The sequence below is a fragment of the Bison bison genome, unplaced genomic scaffold (genome assembly GCF_000754665.1).
Source record: "Bison bison bison isolate TAMUID 2011002044 unplaced genomic scaffold, Bison_UMD1.0 scf7180017864061, whole genome shotgun sequence".
NCBI lineage: Eukaryota > Metazoa > Chordata > Mammalia > Artiodactyla > Bovidae > Bison > Bison bison.
Genome location: NW_011494633.1, coordinates 6759026 through 6776189, shown reverse-complemented (window position 1 = coordinate 6776189; position 17164 = coordinate 6759026). Strand labels below are relative to the sequence as shown.

The following is a 17164-nucleotide window of genomic DNA, read 5'->3' as shown; positions in this document are numbered from 1 at the left end:
TGTCTGCCATATGGTCAGTGCTCAACCAACAGTAGTTGTTGTTTTGATGGTGATGATAATAGTGCTTCTGAAAGTACACAGGGAGCACGCAGATGGGACAAGTTCAGTTTAGTTCAGTTCCGTCACTCAGTCGTGTCCGACTCTCTGCAACCCTATGAACCACAGCACGCCAGGCTTCCCTGTCCGTCACCAACTCCTGGAGTTCACCCAAACCCATGTCCATTGAGTCGGTGATGCCATCCAACCATCTCATCCTCTGTCATCCCCTTCTCCTCCTGCCCTCAATCTTTCCCAGCATCAGGGTCTTTTCAAATGAGTCAGCTCTTCGCATTAGGTGGCCAAAGTATTGGAGTTTCAGCTTCAACATCAGTCCTTCCGATGAACACCCAGGACTGATCTCCTTTAGCCAAAGACTAAACTGGAAAGGTGGGCTTGCAAGTTAATGAAGTGCCTTTTTGCATGCTCCATTAAGGAATCAGGACATTATCATAAAAGAAGGGAGAAGCTATCAAGGATTTTAAGCAAGGAACCCATGCAAAGAGATCTGTGTTTGGAAGGATCATCTAGATCACGGTACTGGGGATGAACTGCCTGACGTGGCCCAGGACTAAGAGAACCGATGATATTGTGATCTATTCGAGTTTTTTCATATTAGGCACTTTCAAAAGGTTGAAAGTGAAGCATTTAGTACGTGATAACTATCTCTTCAGTATCATTACATGCCTGTGGTTGTGGGGTTAAAAAACAACTGAATACCAAGGGGGAATGGAGAGTGGGGATGAATTGGTAGATTGGGATATTGATACCTTTGATACTATGTATAAAATAGATAACTAATGAGAACCTACTGCATAGCTCAGGGAACTGGACTCAATGTGCTGCTGCTGCTGCTAAGTCACTTCAGTCGTGTCTGACTCTGTGCGACCCCATAGGCGGCAGCCCACCAGGCTCCTCCGTCCCTGGGATTCTCCAGGCAAGAATACTGGAGTGGGTTGCCATTTCCTTCTCCAATGCATGCATGCATGCTAAGTCGTCTCAGTCGTGTCCGACTCTGTACAGCCCTATGGACAGCAGCCCACCAGGCTCCTCCGTCCACAGGATTCTTCAGGCAAGAATACTGGAGTGGGCTGCCATTTCCTTCTCCAGGACTCAATGCGCTATGGTGACCTAATTGGAAAGGAAATCCAGAAAAGAGGGGATATACGTATATGCATAGCTGATTCACTTTGCTGTGTAGCAGAAACGAACACAATCTTGTAAAGCAACTATACTCCAATAGAAAGCAATTAAAAAAATAACTGCATAACCAACTAGCTATGTTTTTCTGAAACATACATACCCTTGTGGCATTGGTAGAGGGTATCTTCAAGAGGCAAATCATAATTCTCAAACTGGAGTCTAAAGAACACTGTGGACCGATACAAAAAAACAAAAGTCAGTACTCTTCTTAATACATCTTCTGCTTCATATATTTTCTCCAAGCAAATTTATGTTAGGAAAAACATCTGAAATATATCTGCCTTCTTACAGGTTTCCATGTCATACATTCATGTTTGGAAAAAAAAAGAATTCTTAGCTTTAAAAAATTTAATTAAGCCATTCATTAAACAGTTAAACAATTAAATAATATTAATTGATATTAAATGTGCCCAGTTCTAAAGAAGTAATTTGTGAAAGGCCATGTTGAAATAAAAAACCTATTTAGATCAATTTAAAATCATTAGAGTTATTAATCCAAATAAAGAATGTTTAATCTGTCCTTTCTCTGATAGTAAAAGACATAACAAAAGCCTGGGGGAAAGCAGTAAAATTTCTACAAACGAAAACCATGCCTCACAAATCAAGTAGCATTGTATTTTGGCATGATTTCACATCAAAATGTACTTTTTAAATAATATGTTTTTGGATTAGGGGGAAAATGTTACAGCAAGAATAAGCAATGATATTATTTAACATGGTTAATGATATTGCAACAGCAGATCTCTGCAGTTGTGTAGAATATTAACCTCTTTAAGATAGTATAAACAAAGTCAGTGGTTCTTCAAATGAGATGTGTGGACTAGCAGCATCTGTATTACCTGGAAACCAGTTGGAATGCAAATGCTCAGGTCACAACCCTACTGAACTGAAAGTTCTCAGAATAAGGCCCAGGAATTAGACTTTAGCAAGTCCGTCAGGGACCATGATACACACTGAAGTTTGAAATCCACTTCTCTAAATTGATGAGAACAAACTACAGAAAGTCTCTCAATGGCTTAATCTTTTCCCCAGAAATTAAATACAAAACAGGATGGTCAGAGGAAGTGCCCAGATAGAATCCAGCAGAGTGAGTTTTTAGATAAATTCTGAAAGCCTTTCACAAGAACCTTCTAAGAAAACCATTGCTCTATTTAATCTTCTCAATACCCATAGGAGTTGATGTGACATTTACATTACTTTAGACCAGGGGCTGAAAACCAGCTGCTCATCAGGTCCCCATCGTGACCTATGAAGGAAGTCAGGAAATATCCTGGAAAACGTGGGCAGATGAGCAACACAAGGAAGGCATTCTCAAATAATAACTGATCGGAACCCAGTAGCAGCTGATCCCGTTAGAAAGGATGTGCTTTCTAGTTCTCAAGAATCTCAATTCTCCTTCTCATCTCACTCCACTCTACTCGTTTACCTTGTAGTCAGGGTCCTTTTGGACAGGGCTGACTGCTATAAATTAGGCTTACAAATTTGCCATGCCTGCCCCTCACCCCTTCTCTACTAGTGTGCAGCTCTTAAGCAATGAATGGCCCTGACCGGCTCTCTAGTCCTAGAGAGGATCCATGTGGTCTTGTTAAAATGCATACACTTGTATTCCTAAGTGTATCTGTACAGTAGCTATAAACATCCTTTGCCTGGATTTATTCAACTACTTCAGATTCTGGATAGACGAGGATCAGAGAACATGAGAGATGCTAAAGATCTCAGTAATCCTGCTTTTCACAGTAATTTCAGACTCAGAAAGCAGAACACACCAAGCTAAGGGTCCCTGAATTATCATCCTTACAGACATTATTGAAGGTCATATTTTCCAAATCTGCCAGTTAAGAAAAATGTATTATCAGAGATGGTTGGATTTAAAAAAAAAAAAAACATGTTACATGTATGTAATACTCATTTCAAAAGTGGTGCTGCCAACATGTAACTTCACTTGGCAGATCAAGTGATTTATTTTGTTGTGAGTTGAATATTTTCATTCTGTGATCTGGATAAAGCACAAAAAGCTTGTGGAACCCATGAGGTTCAAAGACACAACAGTGGTCACCACCAGCCGCCTCTCTTCTCCCTGCGATGGAGACCTGAATGCCTTCAAATCACTCTTGTCTGAGAGTGACTCCAAGATTCCACTAGTGGACAGGACACTAGTCAGAGACTTGAGTTCTGATCTTTCCACTGCCTCTATCTCTCTGAATTCGCAGTTCTCCATCTGGAAAATGGGAGTATTAAACAGGATGGTGTTTATAGGTCTCTTCCAGTTTTAACAGTATACAATTCTGTGTTTCCACTGAATGGGCTCATGTTGAAACTGTTCCTTAGGCTACCAGATTTCTGGCTAGATAATTATGTGGTATTCTTGGAGGGTGGCATGGCCCTGGGTAGGGAGTGACGGTGGGGACGAGCATAAAGCCGTCAAACAGAAATATCATCTTGGTCTTGCAAGTACTTTATTCACAAACACAAAATTTTAGACAATTCTCTAAAATTGAAGCTTGACATTATATGTCTGGTCTCCTTTCTTATGAAACTATTTACTTACAAATTTATTTAATATCCATTTGAGAACATTTTCTAGATAAACACAATCTACTAATGTCTTCCTGAACTTTTTATTTTTTCATCAACTGGAAACATGAAATCACTAAGTCAGAATGACTGAATATTACTGTCAATACTGCAACATTTGGAGAGAAAATCTCAATAACACTTTCTACTCTGTGGCTAACAAAGATTCCTTCTAGCCCTTTACAAAACATTAAATCTGCCTAGGCCAGGTGGCCTGCAAACAGTAAGGAAGTGATTTGAAATGAAATCCAGGGTTCAGCTTACCTTCAGAGGTAAAACACAAGGCAGCTTGGCAAAAAATGTCTGAAACTGATTGCTGATCGTGGTCCAGAGGCTACTGGGAGCATCCATGGGCAGAGCTTCCATGAAGGTGGCAATGTTTTCCAAACAGCGTATCATAGCACCCCCTGCTGGTAAATTCTTTTTGTTATTTAGACCCTAAAAACACAAAAGCATAGGCAATCAACTGCTGAAATGGTGTGGGAATTCAGACAGCTGTTTGGGGAAGATCAGTTTTTAAAAAATCATATACTCACGTTAAAAACGTGTTGTGTGTAAGCTTTGTACCTGGCAGGAGTACAGAGAAAAAATGGACTAATCTACAGAAACTTGGGGTAGGGGGAATTGTGATTTTTGACTCAGTGAGGAAAGGTAAAACATGAGCAGGAAACTGGAAATATCTTCCCAGGATCTACAATTGGCATGGTCAGGTGTTCAGAAGACAGAGTGAATGATGCTTGCTAGTATCTCTACCAGCAGTGATTAACACACACACAAACTCTCCACGGCTGTTCCTCTTACTCCAAATTTGAATTTCAGGAAACTTACCCATTTTCTTAAAAAACTTCCCTGGTGGCTCAGACAGTAAAGAATCTGCCTGCAATGCAGGAGACCCAGATTCAATCCCAGGGTTGGGAAAATCCCCTGGAGAAGGGAATGGCAACCCACTCCAGTATCCTTGCCTGGAAAGTTCCCAGGACAGAGGAGCTTGGAGAGCTATAGTCCATGGGGTCACAAAGAGTCGGACGTGACTGAGTAAGTAACACACACATTATAGGAACAGCAAAGTCCCCAAGGCAAGCCGCCAACCATCCAAGTTAACTAAAAGAGTTAATAAGTGGAGGAAGAGAGACAGACTCCAGGTTACGTGATACAATGAATAAGCTGTGGAGGTGAGAACTGACTTCAAGTCTTGAGATACAGAAAATAAGCAGACTTTGAACCCAGATCCTGAGACAAACAAAGCTGTGAAGCTGAAATATGAATCTAAAGTCACATAATGTAGTGCACATGGCTTTATCCACCACACATTTTGGAAGCTGAAAGTGAGTGCTCAGAGGCTGGCATCCACCCCTTAGTGGAGGGGTCCAGAAGCTTTAAGTACATCCACACTAAACAGCAGTGTCCAACTGACTTTCTATACATTGGTCATTTTTATCTTTTAAGCTTTTACATATTAAATTATTCAGCATCTAAGTTAACATTTAAATTTTTAATATTTAAATTAAATGACTTTGAATTTCTTTCTCAGAAGCGATTTCAACAAGGGCTTAGAGTGTCGACAAGGCAAACCTACCTCCAAGAGCTGGCTGAGAGCAGCAATAGAGCTCAGCTCGTTGAAGTCCATCAGAGATGTGGCCAAGGTCCGTAAAAAGGTCCCATCTGGAAAGTCAATGGTCAGATTTAGCAGTGTTCACGTTTCAGCAACTAGCCATGTCTGTGGTGTCAGCCTCCCCCGTGGATGAATTACCTTTGATGGTGCTCTGGAACAGCTGTGGGAAGATGCCATTGGGAGCCAGCTGATGGAAGATACAGCGCAGGAACTGCTTGGCCACCCCAGCTGCATTGCCAGGGACCATCATGCTGAGGTTGAGCAGAGAGAGAAAAGAACAAGGAATCTTGGAGCATCGAGCATGAGTTCAGATACTTATTTACGTATTTATTCACATGCACAACCGTCCTCTTAAGGAATAACTCATTGTCACTTGCATTAATGAAATGAAATATTCTAGTCACATGGAATCACTTTTAACAATAAGCTTTTAGAAAGAAGGAACCAGGTAATGCCAGAGTTGGTCTCAGACTAATTCCAGCCACCCCGCTGGAATGGCTGGATGCGGGTTCCCAGGTCCAGAGAGAAAAGGTGACCTGCAAAGACCCTGATGCTGGAAAAGATGGAAGGCAAAAGGAGAAGCGGGTGGCAGAGGATGAGATGGTTAGCTAGCATCACTGACTCAGTGGACACCAATTTGAGCAAACTCCAGGAGAGAGTGGAGGACAGAGGAGCCTGGAGTCCATGGGGTCACAAAGAACTGGACATGACTTGGTGGCTAAACAACAACAAAGGTTACAAGTCCAGAGGGTCGCAGAGACAGGACTAGAATTCAGGATGAGGATTATCAGTAAGATTCTCCCATAAAGTGGCATTGGCTATGAGAGTGAGCACCTCCAAGGAAGAATGCAGGGAGAGAGATGTTCATCCTATTGGAAGAGCAGGCACATTTTCTTGGGGCCTCTGAACTGATACTAGTAAAAAGGTTAGGACTTTGATATATCCAGTTTTCCCCTTTACCCTCTACACCACCTCTGCATGTCAAAACAGGGAGCCAAGAGATGATTATGTGCCCTTTCCCTTTAGACCAAAGTATCAGAAAAGGGACTTCCCTGAAAGTCCAGGAGTTAAGACTCCGCTCTTCCACTGCAGGGAGCACGGGTTCAACCCCTGGCCAAGGAACTATGATTTCACATGCTGCACATGTTAATTGCTCAGTCATGTCCAACTCTTTGTGATCCCATGGGCTGTAGTCCACCAGGTTCCTCCATCCATAGGATTCTCCAGGCAAAAATACTGGAGTGTGTAGCCATTTCCTTCTCCAAGGGATCTCCCTGACCCAGGAATCGAACGCCTGTCTCCTGCATTGCAGGCAGATTCTTTACTATCTGGGCCACTGGGGAAGCCCCACATGCTGTATGGTGTGACCAAAAATAAATAAATAAATGAGATTAAAACATTAAAAATCTCACAAAGTATCAGAAAGGACATTCCCAGAGGTGATTCTGGCTGAGTGGCTGAAAGGAAGAAAGAGGAAATCAAAGAGCCTAGACAGATAACTCATAAAAAGTCCCTCTTACCTAAATTGTTCTTTCTGCCTGTCTGCCCTCATATGCTGGTTCAAACTTGTAGGTCAAAAAGATTCTTCAGGAAGAAATGACACCAAGTTTTCACAAACTCTTTCAAAAATTAGAGGAGGGAACCCTTCCCAGTTTATTTTATGAGGCTAGCAAAGCCCTAAAGCTAAAATCACATAAAGAATTACAAACAAAACAAAATAAAACAGAACGAAAACCAAGAAGGAACATAAAAGAAATAAAAAAGACAAACCGATAGTCTTCATGGACATTGAATCCAACTGTACATACGAAGAATGATTGACCATGACCAAATAATTTACCCCAAGAATGTAAGAATGACTTGATATTCAAAACTCAGTTAATGGAATTTGATATCTTAAAGAAAAAAGTACAAAACACATACCATTATTTAAGTGCCTTTGGCAAAATTCAACATGAATTCATGATAAAAAAATTCTCAGAAAAAAACTAGAAATAACTAGAAATAACTAGAAATAGGAGGAATCATCCTGTCTGGGTAAGGGCACTTATGAAAACCTATAGTAAACATAATTAATTGTGAGATAACAAATGTTTTTCTTGTCAGATTAGGAACAAGGCAAGGATGCTCAATAACATCTTTATTATTGTACTGGAGGTCCTAGTTATTGCAATAGGATAACAAAAAAGGTATAAAAAATCAGAAAGGGGTAAAACTGTCACTATTTACAGATGATGTGATTTTTTACGTACAAGTATGCTTACATTTCAAGGAATCTAAAAAGCAACTATTACAACTAAGTGAATTTAGTTTATTACAGTACAGTGTTAAAAAATAGTATATTTGTATATAAGCAGCAGAAAGTAAGAAAATAAAAAATTTTTTAAATTCTATTTATACTGGCTTTAAAAAAACAAAATTCCTCGTAGTAAATTTAACAGAAGTTATGCAAGATCTCTACAGTGAAAGCCACAAAACACTGTTGCGAGAAACAAAGACTAAATGAAATGAAAGTATATATTACGTTTATGAATTAAAAGATAATATTTTTATAGGGTCATTTATCCTCAGATTGACTTATAGTTTGAAGACAGTCCTAGCAGGCTTTTTCTCCCTGGACTGAAAAGCTTATTCTAAAATTTATATGGAAACATAAAGAATCCAGAATATCCAAACTAATCTTGAAAAGGACAACCAAAGTTGGAAGATTCACACCATCTGACTTCACGACTTACTCTACAGCTACAGTAACCAGCACAGCGTGGTGACGGCGTAATGTACGGATCAGCGAAAAAGACCAAGAACCTGGAAATTTCGCTGTTGTTCAGTCGCTGAGTCGTGTCCAGCTCTTTGCGACCCCATGGACTGTAGCCTGCCAGGTTCCTCTGTCCATGGGATTCTCTGGGCAAGGATACTGGAGTGGGGTTGCCATTTCCTATTCCAGGGAATCTTCCCAAACCAGGGATCAAAAATGTGTCCCCTGAACAGCCTGCATTGGCAGGAGAATCCTTTACCACTGAGCTACCTGGGAAGCCCTTGGGATATGTGGGCGTATGCATGTGCTGCTTCCTCCACCAGGAACATTTTTTCGATAAATTGCTGTGTGGCGCACTCTCCTACTATCTTATGTTTTGTTTAAATATAATTTGCTCAGAAAAGCTACTATATCTAAAATACCACATCCACCCCTCTCTATCTCCTGGGCTTTCTTGATTATTTTTCATAGAATTTAGTACTAAATGATATTAAATTATCAGGGTTTTTTTGTTGTTGTTAATTAGCTCATTGTCTGCCTCCTCAACTAGAATCTAAGTTTCACGAGAGCCAAGATTTGCTCTTTTGTTCACTAGGGCATCCTCAGTTGCTAGCAGTCACTCCGTAAATAGTTGCTGAATAGGTAGCACTCTGGCTTGGAAAATCCCATGGATGGAGGAGCCTGGTGGGCTGCAGTCCCTGGGGTCGCTAAGAGTCGGACACGACTGAGCGACTTCACTTTCACTTTTCACTTTCATGCACTGGAGAAGGAAATGGCAACCCACTCCAGTGTTCTTGCCTGGAGAATCCCAGGGACGGGGGGAGCCCGGTGGGCTGCTGTCTCTGGGGTCGCGCAGAGTCGGACAGGACTGAAGTGACTTAGCATAGCATAGGTGGCACTAATGGTAAAGAATTTGGGCTCCCCTGGTAGCTCAGCCGGTAAAGAATCCACCTGCAATGCAGGAGACACCAGTTCGATCCCTGGGTCAGGAAGATCTGCTGGAGAAGGGATAGGCTACCGACTCCAGTATTCTGGCCTGAAGAATTCCATGGACTGTATGGTCCATGGAGTTGCAAAGAGCTGGACATGACTGAGCAACTTTCACTTTCAATTCACTTTTAGTGGTAAAGAACCTGCCTGCCAATTCAGGAGACGTGATATCAAGGAAGCAGGTTTGATCCCTGGGTGGGAAGATCCCCTGGAGGAGGGCATGGCAACTTACTCCAGTATTCTCGCCTGGAGAATCCCATGGACACAGGAGCCTGGTGGGCTACCTTATGGATATAGGGTTGCAAAGCGTCAGACACGCACGACTGAAGCAACTTAGCATGCATGCACACAGGCACATACAAGTCTTAATATTCTTTCTGTTCATAGCATTTAGCAGCTTACAATCACAAACTCATGCAAATATTTAATTCATGTTTGCCTCCCAGACAGACTTTAAGCCCCTCAAAGGCAGGAACCATGTCAGTTTTGCCCCCAGTAGAAACCTAAGTATCTAGCATGCTGCCTGATATGGAGTGGACTTAAAAGTATTTGTTGACTAAAATGAGTGAATAAATGAAGGTGTGAATGCAAAGTGAATGTGTGCTCTCTGGAGTTGCAACCGAATGTAACAATACTCGTCTCATGGTAATCACACTTGTGTTTTAGAAATGGAGGAACATGCAGGAATGGAGGAAAGTGAGCTTTGCCTCACTGAAGGAGCTTACCTTTCTGCTTGATTAGAAAAAGTCATGCTGGAGGCCAATCTAGGGAGTAAAGTAAACAGAGTCACATGAGTGTCATGCTTTCATAATGAAATGCAAGAGTACTGTATGCCCCACTGCAGCTCCCATTTAGATGGGGGGCATGTAAAACCATTGACAATTCCCTTGAGCAGGGACAGAAGACCCATTCAGGGGTCAGTCTCCAGGTTCAGCTTACTCCAGTTTCTGAACTCTGCTTTCTACATCAAATTAGATATTTCCGTGGTGAGGCATACAGTTGAGTTAGTTGACTATCACCCAGCCAATCTACAAGCATGTTCTTTGCAACCAAATCTAACAGATGTCAGAACAGTATTTGACCTAGTCCACCCCTATACTGAAAGTGAAAGTTGCTCAGTCGTGTCCCACTCTTTGGGACCCCATGGATTATACAGTCCATGGAATTCTCCAGGCCAGAATACTGGAGTGGGTAGCCTTTCCCTTCCCCAGGGGATCTTCCCAACTCAGGGATTGAACCCAGGTCTCCCACATCGCAGGCGGATTCTTTACCCGCTGAGCCACAGGGCAAGCACAAGAATCCTGGAGTGGGTAGCCTTTCCCTTCCCCAGGGGATCTTCCCAACTCAGGGATTGAACCCAGGTCTCCCACATTGCAGGCAGATTCTTTACCCGCTGAGCCACAGGGCAAGCACAAGAATCCTGGAGTGGGTACCTATCCTTTTGGCAGTGGATCTTCCGGACCCACGAATCGAACTGGGGTCTCCTGTTTGCAGGTGGACTCTTTACCAACTGGGCTATTACGGAAGCCCTATCCCCATTTTAACTCGACTCAAAATTCATTTCTTTGTATAACTGATTCACTTGGCTGTATAGCAGAAACTCACTCAACACTGTAAAGCAACTATTCTCTAATAAAAATTAATTGAAACAATTCATTGCTTTGTATACAACTTCTGAAACCTAATCACAAATAAGCCACAAACTGTAAAAACCTCTAGAAGATAGTAAAATGTGTAATAAAGGAATTTGTCAGCTAACTGTTAAGTTGAAATGACATCTTGGGAAGAGAAATTTTTTTAGGTTAAGTAATCAACATGCTAAGTTGCTTCAGTTGTGTCCGACTCTTTGTGACCCTACAGATTATAGCCTGCCTCTGTCCGTGGGATTCTCCAGGCAAGAATACTGGAGTGGGTGGCCATGCCCTCCACCAGGGGATCTTCCCCACCCAGGGATCAAACCTGAGTCTTTTATGTCTCCTGTATTAGCAGATGGGTTCTTTACCACTAGCACCACCTGCTGCGCTGCTGCTAAGTCGCTTCAGTCGTGTCCGACTCTGTGAGACCCCAGAGACGGCAGCCTACCAGGCTCCCCGGTCCCTGGGATTCTCCAGGCAAGAACACTGGAGTGGGTTGCCATTTCCTTCTCCAATGCATGAAAGTGAAAAGTGAAAGTGAAGTCGCTCAGTCATGTCCGACTCCTAGCGACCCCATGGACTGCAGCCCACCAGGCTCCTCCATCCATGGGATTTGCCAGGCAAGAGTACTGGAGTGGGGTGCCATTGCCTTCTCCTGGGAAGTCCCAATTATATGGTTCCATATAAATGGAAAACTCTAGATGTGTAGAAAGAAAAAGAGTGTACTAAATTGATGGGTTTAGTAAAACATGTCTTGGTCAGTAAGATATTGAAGAAACAAACATGGATAATGCTAAAATTTTATTTATTTAACACCATAACAATGAATCGCATTCAGACTGCATTTGGAAAGGAACAGAGGGTCCAGCACCAGTAACACCAGACAGCATTCCCAGTTGGCTCTTTCACACTAATGACACTACAGTGAGCAGGTAAGCACTGGCAAATGAAATAAATAGTAAAGAAGGGTGCAGTCAACGTGATCTTGAAGGCTGCATCTAGAAAAAGGGGTGAGTAGATTAAGAGGGATCTAAGTAGAGAGCAAAAAAATGAAATCATATAGAAAGTCTTGTGTGATAAAATGGATGTGCCAATACAATATTGTAAAGTTTAAAAATAAAATAAAATGGATGTGCTGAATATACACACTCTTAGAACATGCTGGAAATAGTTCCTGTGGGACTAAAATAAATAAATTAAGTGTTCATAAATCCACATTACCTCATTCGGAATTGAGTCATGCTAGTCTGATGCAGAGAAGGCAATGGCACCCCACTTCAGTACTCTTGCCTGGAAAATCCCATGGACAGAGGAGCTCAGTAAGCTGCAGTCCATGGGGTCGCTAAGAGTCGGACACGACTGAGCGACTTCAGTTTCACTTTTCAGTTTCATGCATTGGAGAAGGAAATGGCAACCCACTCCAGTGTTCTTGCCTGGAGAATCCCAGGGACGGGGGAGCCTTGTGGGCTGCCGTCTATGGGGTCACACAGAGTCGGACACGACTGAAGTGACTTAGCAGCAGCAGCAGCAGTCTGATGCTGGGAGGGATTGGGGGCAGGAGGAGAAGGGGACGACAGAGGATGAGACAGCTGGATGTCATCACTGACTCGAAGGATGTGAGTCTGAGTGAACTCCGGGAGTTGGTGATGGACAGGGAGGCCTGGCGTGCTGCGATTCATGGGGTCGCAAAGAGTCGGACACGACTGAGCTACTGAACTGAACTGAACTGAGGAACCCCTAAACCAGGTGACTACTCAATCTGCTTTATCAGTAGTTCTAGCTGCTAAGAATCATGGCAGCTTGCTTTAACGCTCTCTCTGTCTCTTGCTTGTCTGTCCAAAGGAGGTAGAGATTTACTTTTTTTGTTTTGGCTTGGGGTGTTTTTGGCCGTGCCCTGAAGCATGTGGGACCTTAGTTCCCCAAACAGTGATGGAAGACATGCCCCTTGCAGTGAAGTGCATGATTAACCACTGGACCACCATTTGTACACTTAAGTATCTAAAAATATATCTGCACTGTTTTCTTCAAAGTTTGTGTGTTTCTATCCTAACAGTTGGCAATGCTTGAACACAGTTTATTCTCTCTTATGTTAAAACAAACAAAAACAAAATAAAAACCCCTCTATGTATCTATTATAATAACAGATCATCTATTTCAAGGAGATCGTAGAAGACCAGAGCAATAATTCTGTCTGTTCTAAAACTGAAAAGTATTAATAATAGGAATTATGCATTTGCATTAATAAAAACTTCCAATTTCACAAGTCTTACTCATAGCTGGTATAACATTTATTCCATGTTTATTATGATTAGGTTAAAGTCAAGGGCTTAAATGAAATAATTCATCTTTTCTTATCTCTCTGTGTTCATCACTTATTTCACACATTGGCTATTTCTAAATATTAGAGGTGGAATAGTTACCCCATCTCTGATTATATACTCTTAAGGTATTCCCTGGTAGCTTAGCTAGTAAAAAATCCCTGCAATGCAGGAGACTCTGGTTTGATTCCTGGGTTGGAAAGATCCCCTGGAGAAGGGATAGGCTACCCACTTGAGTATTCTTGGGCTTCCCTCGTGGCTCATGGTTCAGTTCCTGGCTGGGAAGATCCCCTGGAGGGCATGGCAACCCACTCCACTATTCTTGCCTAGAGAATCCCCATGGCAGAGGAGCCTGGTGGGTTATAGTCCATGGGGTTGCAAAGAGTTGGACACAACTGAGTGACTAAGCACAGCACAAAATATGCACATCTAAGGGGATTTTAACGCTTCCCTGTTTAACTTGAAATCATCTTTTTTTTTTATTAGAAACATTAAATTTTAGCTCCATTAATATTTATTCTCTTTCCTCCATCAAATACCAGGAATTTGAGGTTTCCCTTGTGGTCCAGTAGTTGAGAGTCTGTCTTACAATGCAGGAGACATGGGTTCGATTCCTGGTCTTAGAATACAACCACCTGCCGTGGGGCAACTCCACCCATGTCCCACAAATACTGAGCCTCTGCCCTAGAGTCTGTGCTCTGCAACCAGAGAAGCCACCACAATGAGAAGCCCTCAAGCTGCAACCAGAGAAAGCCTGCATGCAGCAACAAAGACCCAGACATTTTTAAAAGCTTTTATTTAAAAAAATACCAGGAATCTGTAGAATCCAGTTTTTTCTCTAACCTCCTTCATAGAGACTTTTCCCTAAGAAATCATTTCCATCCTGAACTCCCATAGCACTCAGCACACACACTCAGCACAGCTCTTAATGATCTTCCATCTTTTATGGCTACTCAGTTTTGCCACACATCACGGTCCTCTTCAACAACTAAGCCACAAAGCACTTAAAGGCAAGAGTTAGGCGGGTGTGATGCCTGCAGCCTAGAGACCTCGCTCTCTGCTAGCACAGGTTGCACACGACATTCATTTGCTGCTGTTTAGGCACTAAGTCATGTCTGACTCCTGTTGACCCCGTGGACTATAGCCCCAAAGGCTTCTCTGTCCATGGGATTCTCCAGGCAAGAATACTGGAGTGGGTTACCATTTCCTTTTCAAGAGGATCTTCCAAGCCAGGGATTGAACCCTTGACTCCTGCCACATGTCCTGCATTACAGCAGGTGTTCTTACTGCTCAACTACCAAGGAAGCCCCAGTACATTCACGTGGAATCTAGTACAGTCCTCTCCTGTGCATTGTGTATGCTAGAACTACACTTTGTTACTGAGTTTGAACTCTACTTCCATGAAATATAACACTTTTCTTCTAATGTCCTATGTACTAAATGGAATTTTCTTTATATGAAAATTCTCTGAGCAGCTAAGTTTTAATCAGTCAGGCTGAAGGCTCTATTCCCCAAATGTGTGCCTCCTTCCTTTTTCCGAGTCAGAAGTATAAAACTGCTATACTTCCATTTATCCCTTCACAGGACAGTGCCCCAAGTTGCATAATGAAGTGAGCCACCCCCAGATTACAAAGTGCCTGGAAAACCCATCTTAAAACAGACAGAGAGAGGTAATAATATCTAAAAGTTACAACGTGTTTAGTGTGAGAAATTCACAGTTGTGAGTGCTGTGACACACACTGGCTCACATAGTAACAGGGAACAAGGAACCAGTAGAGTCTTCTCAGTGCAGTTTCCTCTGTCTCCACTCTGATACTGTGACTTGTGACCCTGCATGGCTGTAGAATTCAACCAAAAATTTGCTCCCTTCGGTTTGTGAAATTAGTCTGAGTTGATCCCACAGACATTAAGCATCTGTAAGGTTACAGAATGTTTCACCTTGAACTGACAAGGTTAATAGACTAAGGCTCCTTTCTACCAATCAAAACAGAAGCTGACATTCACCTTCCCACAGACTGCATGATGTCCAGCAACAAGGGGGCTGCCAAGTCTGGGCTTAAGTGGATGAACGTGGAGAGGACCACAATGGCCAGCCCCAGGGTTTCCTCATCGTACTCTTCAAGAATGGCCCCACAGTCATGGCATCTGCAAAGAAACGGAGGAGTGCTTTCCATGAGAGCTGACAATGGTTTCAAGATATAAGCGCATATAGCCTTTTTTTTTTTTTGGTGAGAGTTGGAAAAATCCCCAAAAGGAGGTCAGTGGTCCCTTTTTAATAATAAATAGGACACTCGAACACTAGTCTCACCTTAGACACAGAAGTAGCACACACAGAAGAGACCGTGAAGTTTCCTCTGATCACTGAAAATGGTCTTTCAACTCATAGCTATCTGGTCTATACAAGCATTATTGATTCGTTTTACAAGAAGTACCAATTGGACTAATAATTTGAGGTTTCTGGTTGAGGGATTTTATGTATGTGAAATTATTTCCAGGGATAATCAATAAGCAGATTTTTTTTCATTGGTTGAAATTAAAAGTGAAAAATGTCTAGACACAAATAGAAGCCTTCCTAAACTTTCAGATCTAAAAATGTCCTATTTGTGAGTGAAAGAATAGTCAATAGAACCCTATAGAAAACCTCACTCAGATCAGTTTTATGAACTCACCACCTACTGAGTATAGTCTATAAAAACACAATGGCCCTTGCTCTTAAGGAACTTCCAACTTGTTGCTCTTCACACTATCTAAGGTAGGTTCAGTTAATTTCATCTCAATGAAAGCAGGGCTCTTTTTTTCAGCTGCGGCTGGGCAGCTTTATAAAGTGAAGGGGAAAAAAAATAATAAAAAAAATAAAAAATAAAAAAAAATAATAAAGTGAAGGGAAGTCTACTAGGAAGAGCAAAGGGAGCAGAACTATGATTGCCACTGTGACTTTCTATCTGAAAACTCTCTAAAATACGTGTGTGTGTGCATGAATGTGTGTGTATAAATATATATATGTCATCCGTACAAAGTGACTTTTTTAAAATACAAAGTTCACTTTTGTAACTAAAAAATAGATATCAGATTGGCCCAAAAGTTTGTTTGCGTTTTTCCATAAGCTATTATGGAACCCAGTGAATCGAGTTCCCCCAACAAAGGCAACCGGGAAGACAACTAGGAAAGATTGAGACTTGGAGGAGGACACAAAACGGAGGAAATTATACCAAAGAAGGAGCTAAGAAGAGCCCTCCACAACCAAGTAGGTGCTCCCCATGTGGACATTCTAAGGCAGCTGTTCGAGATAGGCCCTTCCCTTCTACAGTAATGATAGCCAGCTATGACCAGCCGCAAGGATCCTCACGCACCTCCTCCAACCTCACCTTCCTCCCTTTTTATCACAAACTTACTCAATTTGTCACTTAGCTCACCTTTACCAGGAAGCCTCCTCAGCCCAAGAGAGATCTCTCCAAGCTTGAAATCCTACACGTCTTATTCTTTATCATACTTACTGAACAACATTTATATGCCAGGCAATGTAAAGGGAGCTCAGACTACAAAATACAGAGGAAGGAGTCCAAGTCGCTAAGGAACTCACAGTCTATTACAAAACATGTGTACAAACAACTAAACAATTAAAATACAGTGTGCCAAGTGGTAGAATAGAGAGATATATCAAATACTATGGAAACCTGGAGAACTGCATGATGCATTTTGCCTTGTGAAATTAGAGAAACTTTGCCTTAAGCTGGATTTTGATGTATGAGCAGGAGTTCACCAGGCAGAGAAAGTACAGAGAGAAGGGCACCCATGAATTTGTGGAGGAGAGAAAGAGTTCCGGTGGTTAAGTCCATACATTCATAACCTGAAGGGCCTTTTACAATAAGCTAAAGCATTTGGATTCCGTAAGAAATCTTGGGATAGTGAAGACAGACAAACAAGAGGCAACATAGCCAATCTGAGATTCAGAGAATGGATCTTGCCAGCAGGATGGGAAAAAGAATCAAGCCTCAAACTTAGTCCCACCCTAACAATTTAGAATCTCTGGTTGGGGGATTTT

The 17164-nt window shown here is 42.1% G+C and overlaps 1 protein-coding gene across 6 annotated transcripts in view; it reads right to left on the bottom strand.

The window, feature by feature from the left end:
* The window catches only part of UNC79 (unc-79 homolog (C. elegans)), a 286801-nt gene that overhangs the window by 47915 nt on the left and 221722 nt on the right, over positions 1 to 17164 (bottom strand). For all 6 annotated transcript variants that reach the window (XM_010836213.1, XM_010836214.1, XM_010836215.1 and 3 more), the window contains 6 exons: positions 15127 to 15267; positions 9896 to 9934; positions 5564 to 5676; positions 5390 to 5475; positions 4078 to 4251; positions 1340 to 1408 (listed from right to left, as the gene is read on the bottom strand). In XM_010836213.1, coding sequence (XP_010834515.1) covers positions 1340 to 1408; positions 4078 to 4251; positions 5390 to 5475; positions 5564 to 5676; positions 9896 to 9934; positions 15127 to 15267 — 622 coding nt within the window. The remainder of the gene's footprint in view (positions 1 to 1339; positions 1409 to 4077; positions 4252 to 5389; positions 5476 to 5563; positions 5677 to 9895; positions 9935 to 15126; positions 15268 to 17164) is intronic.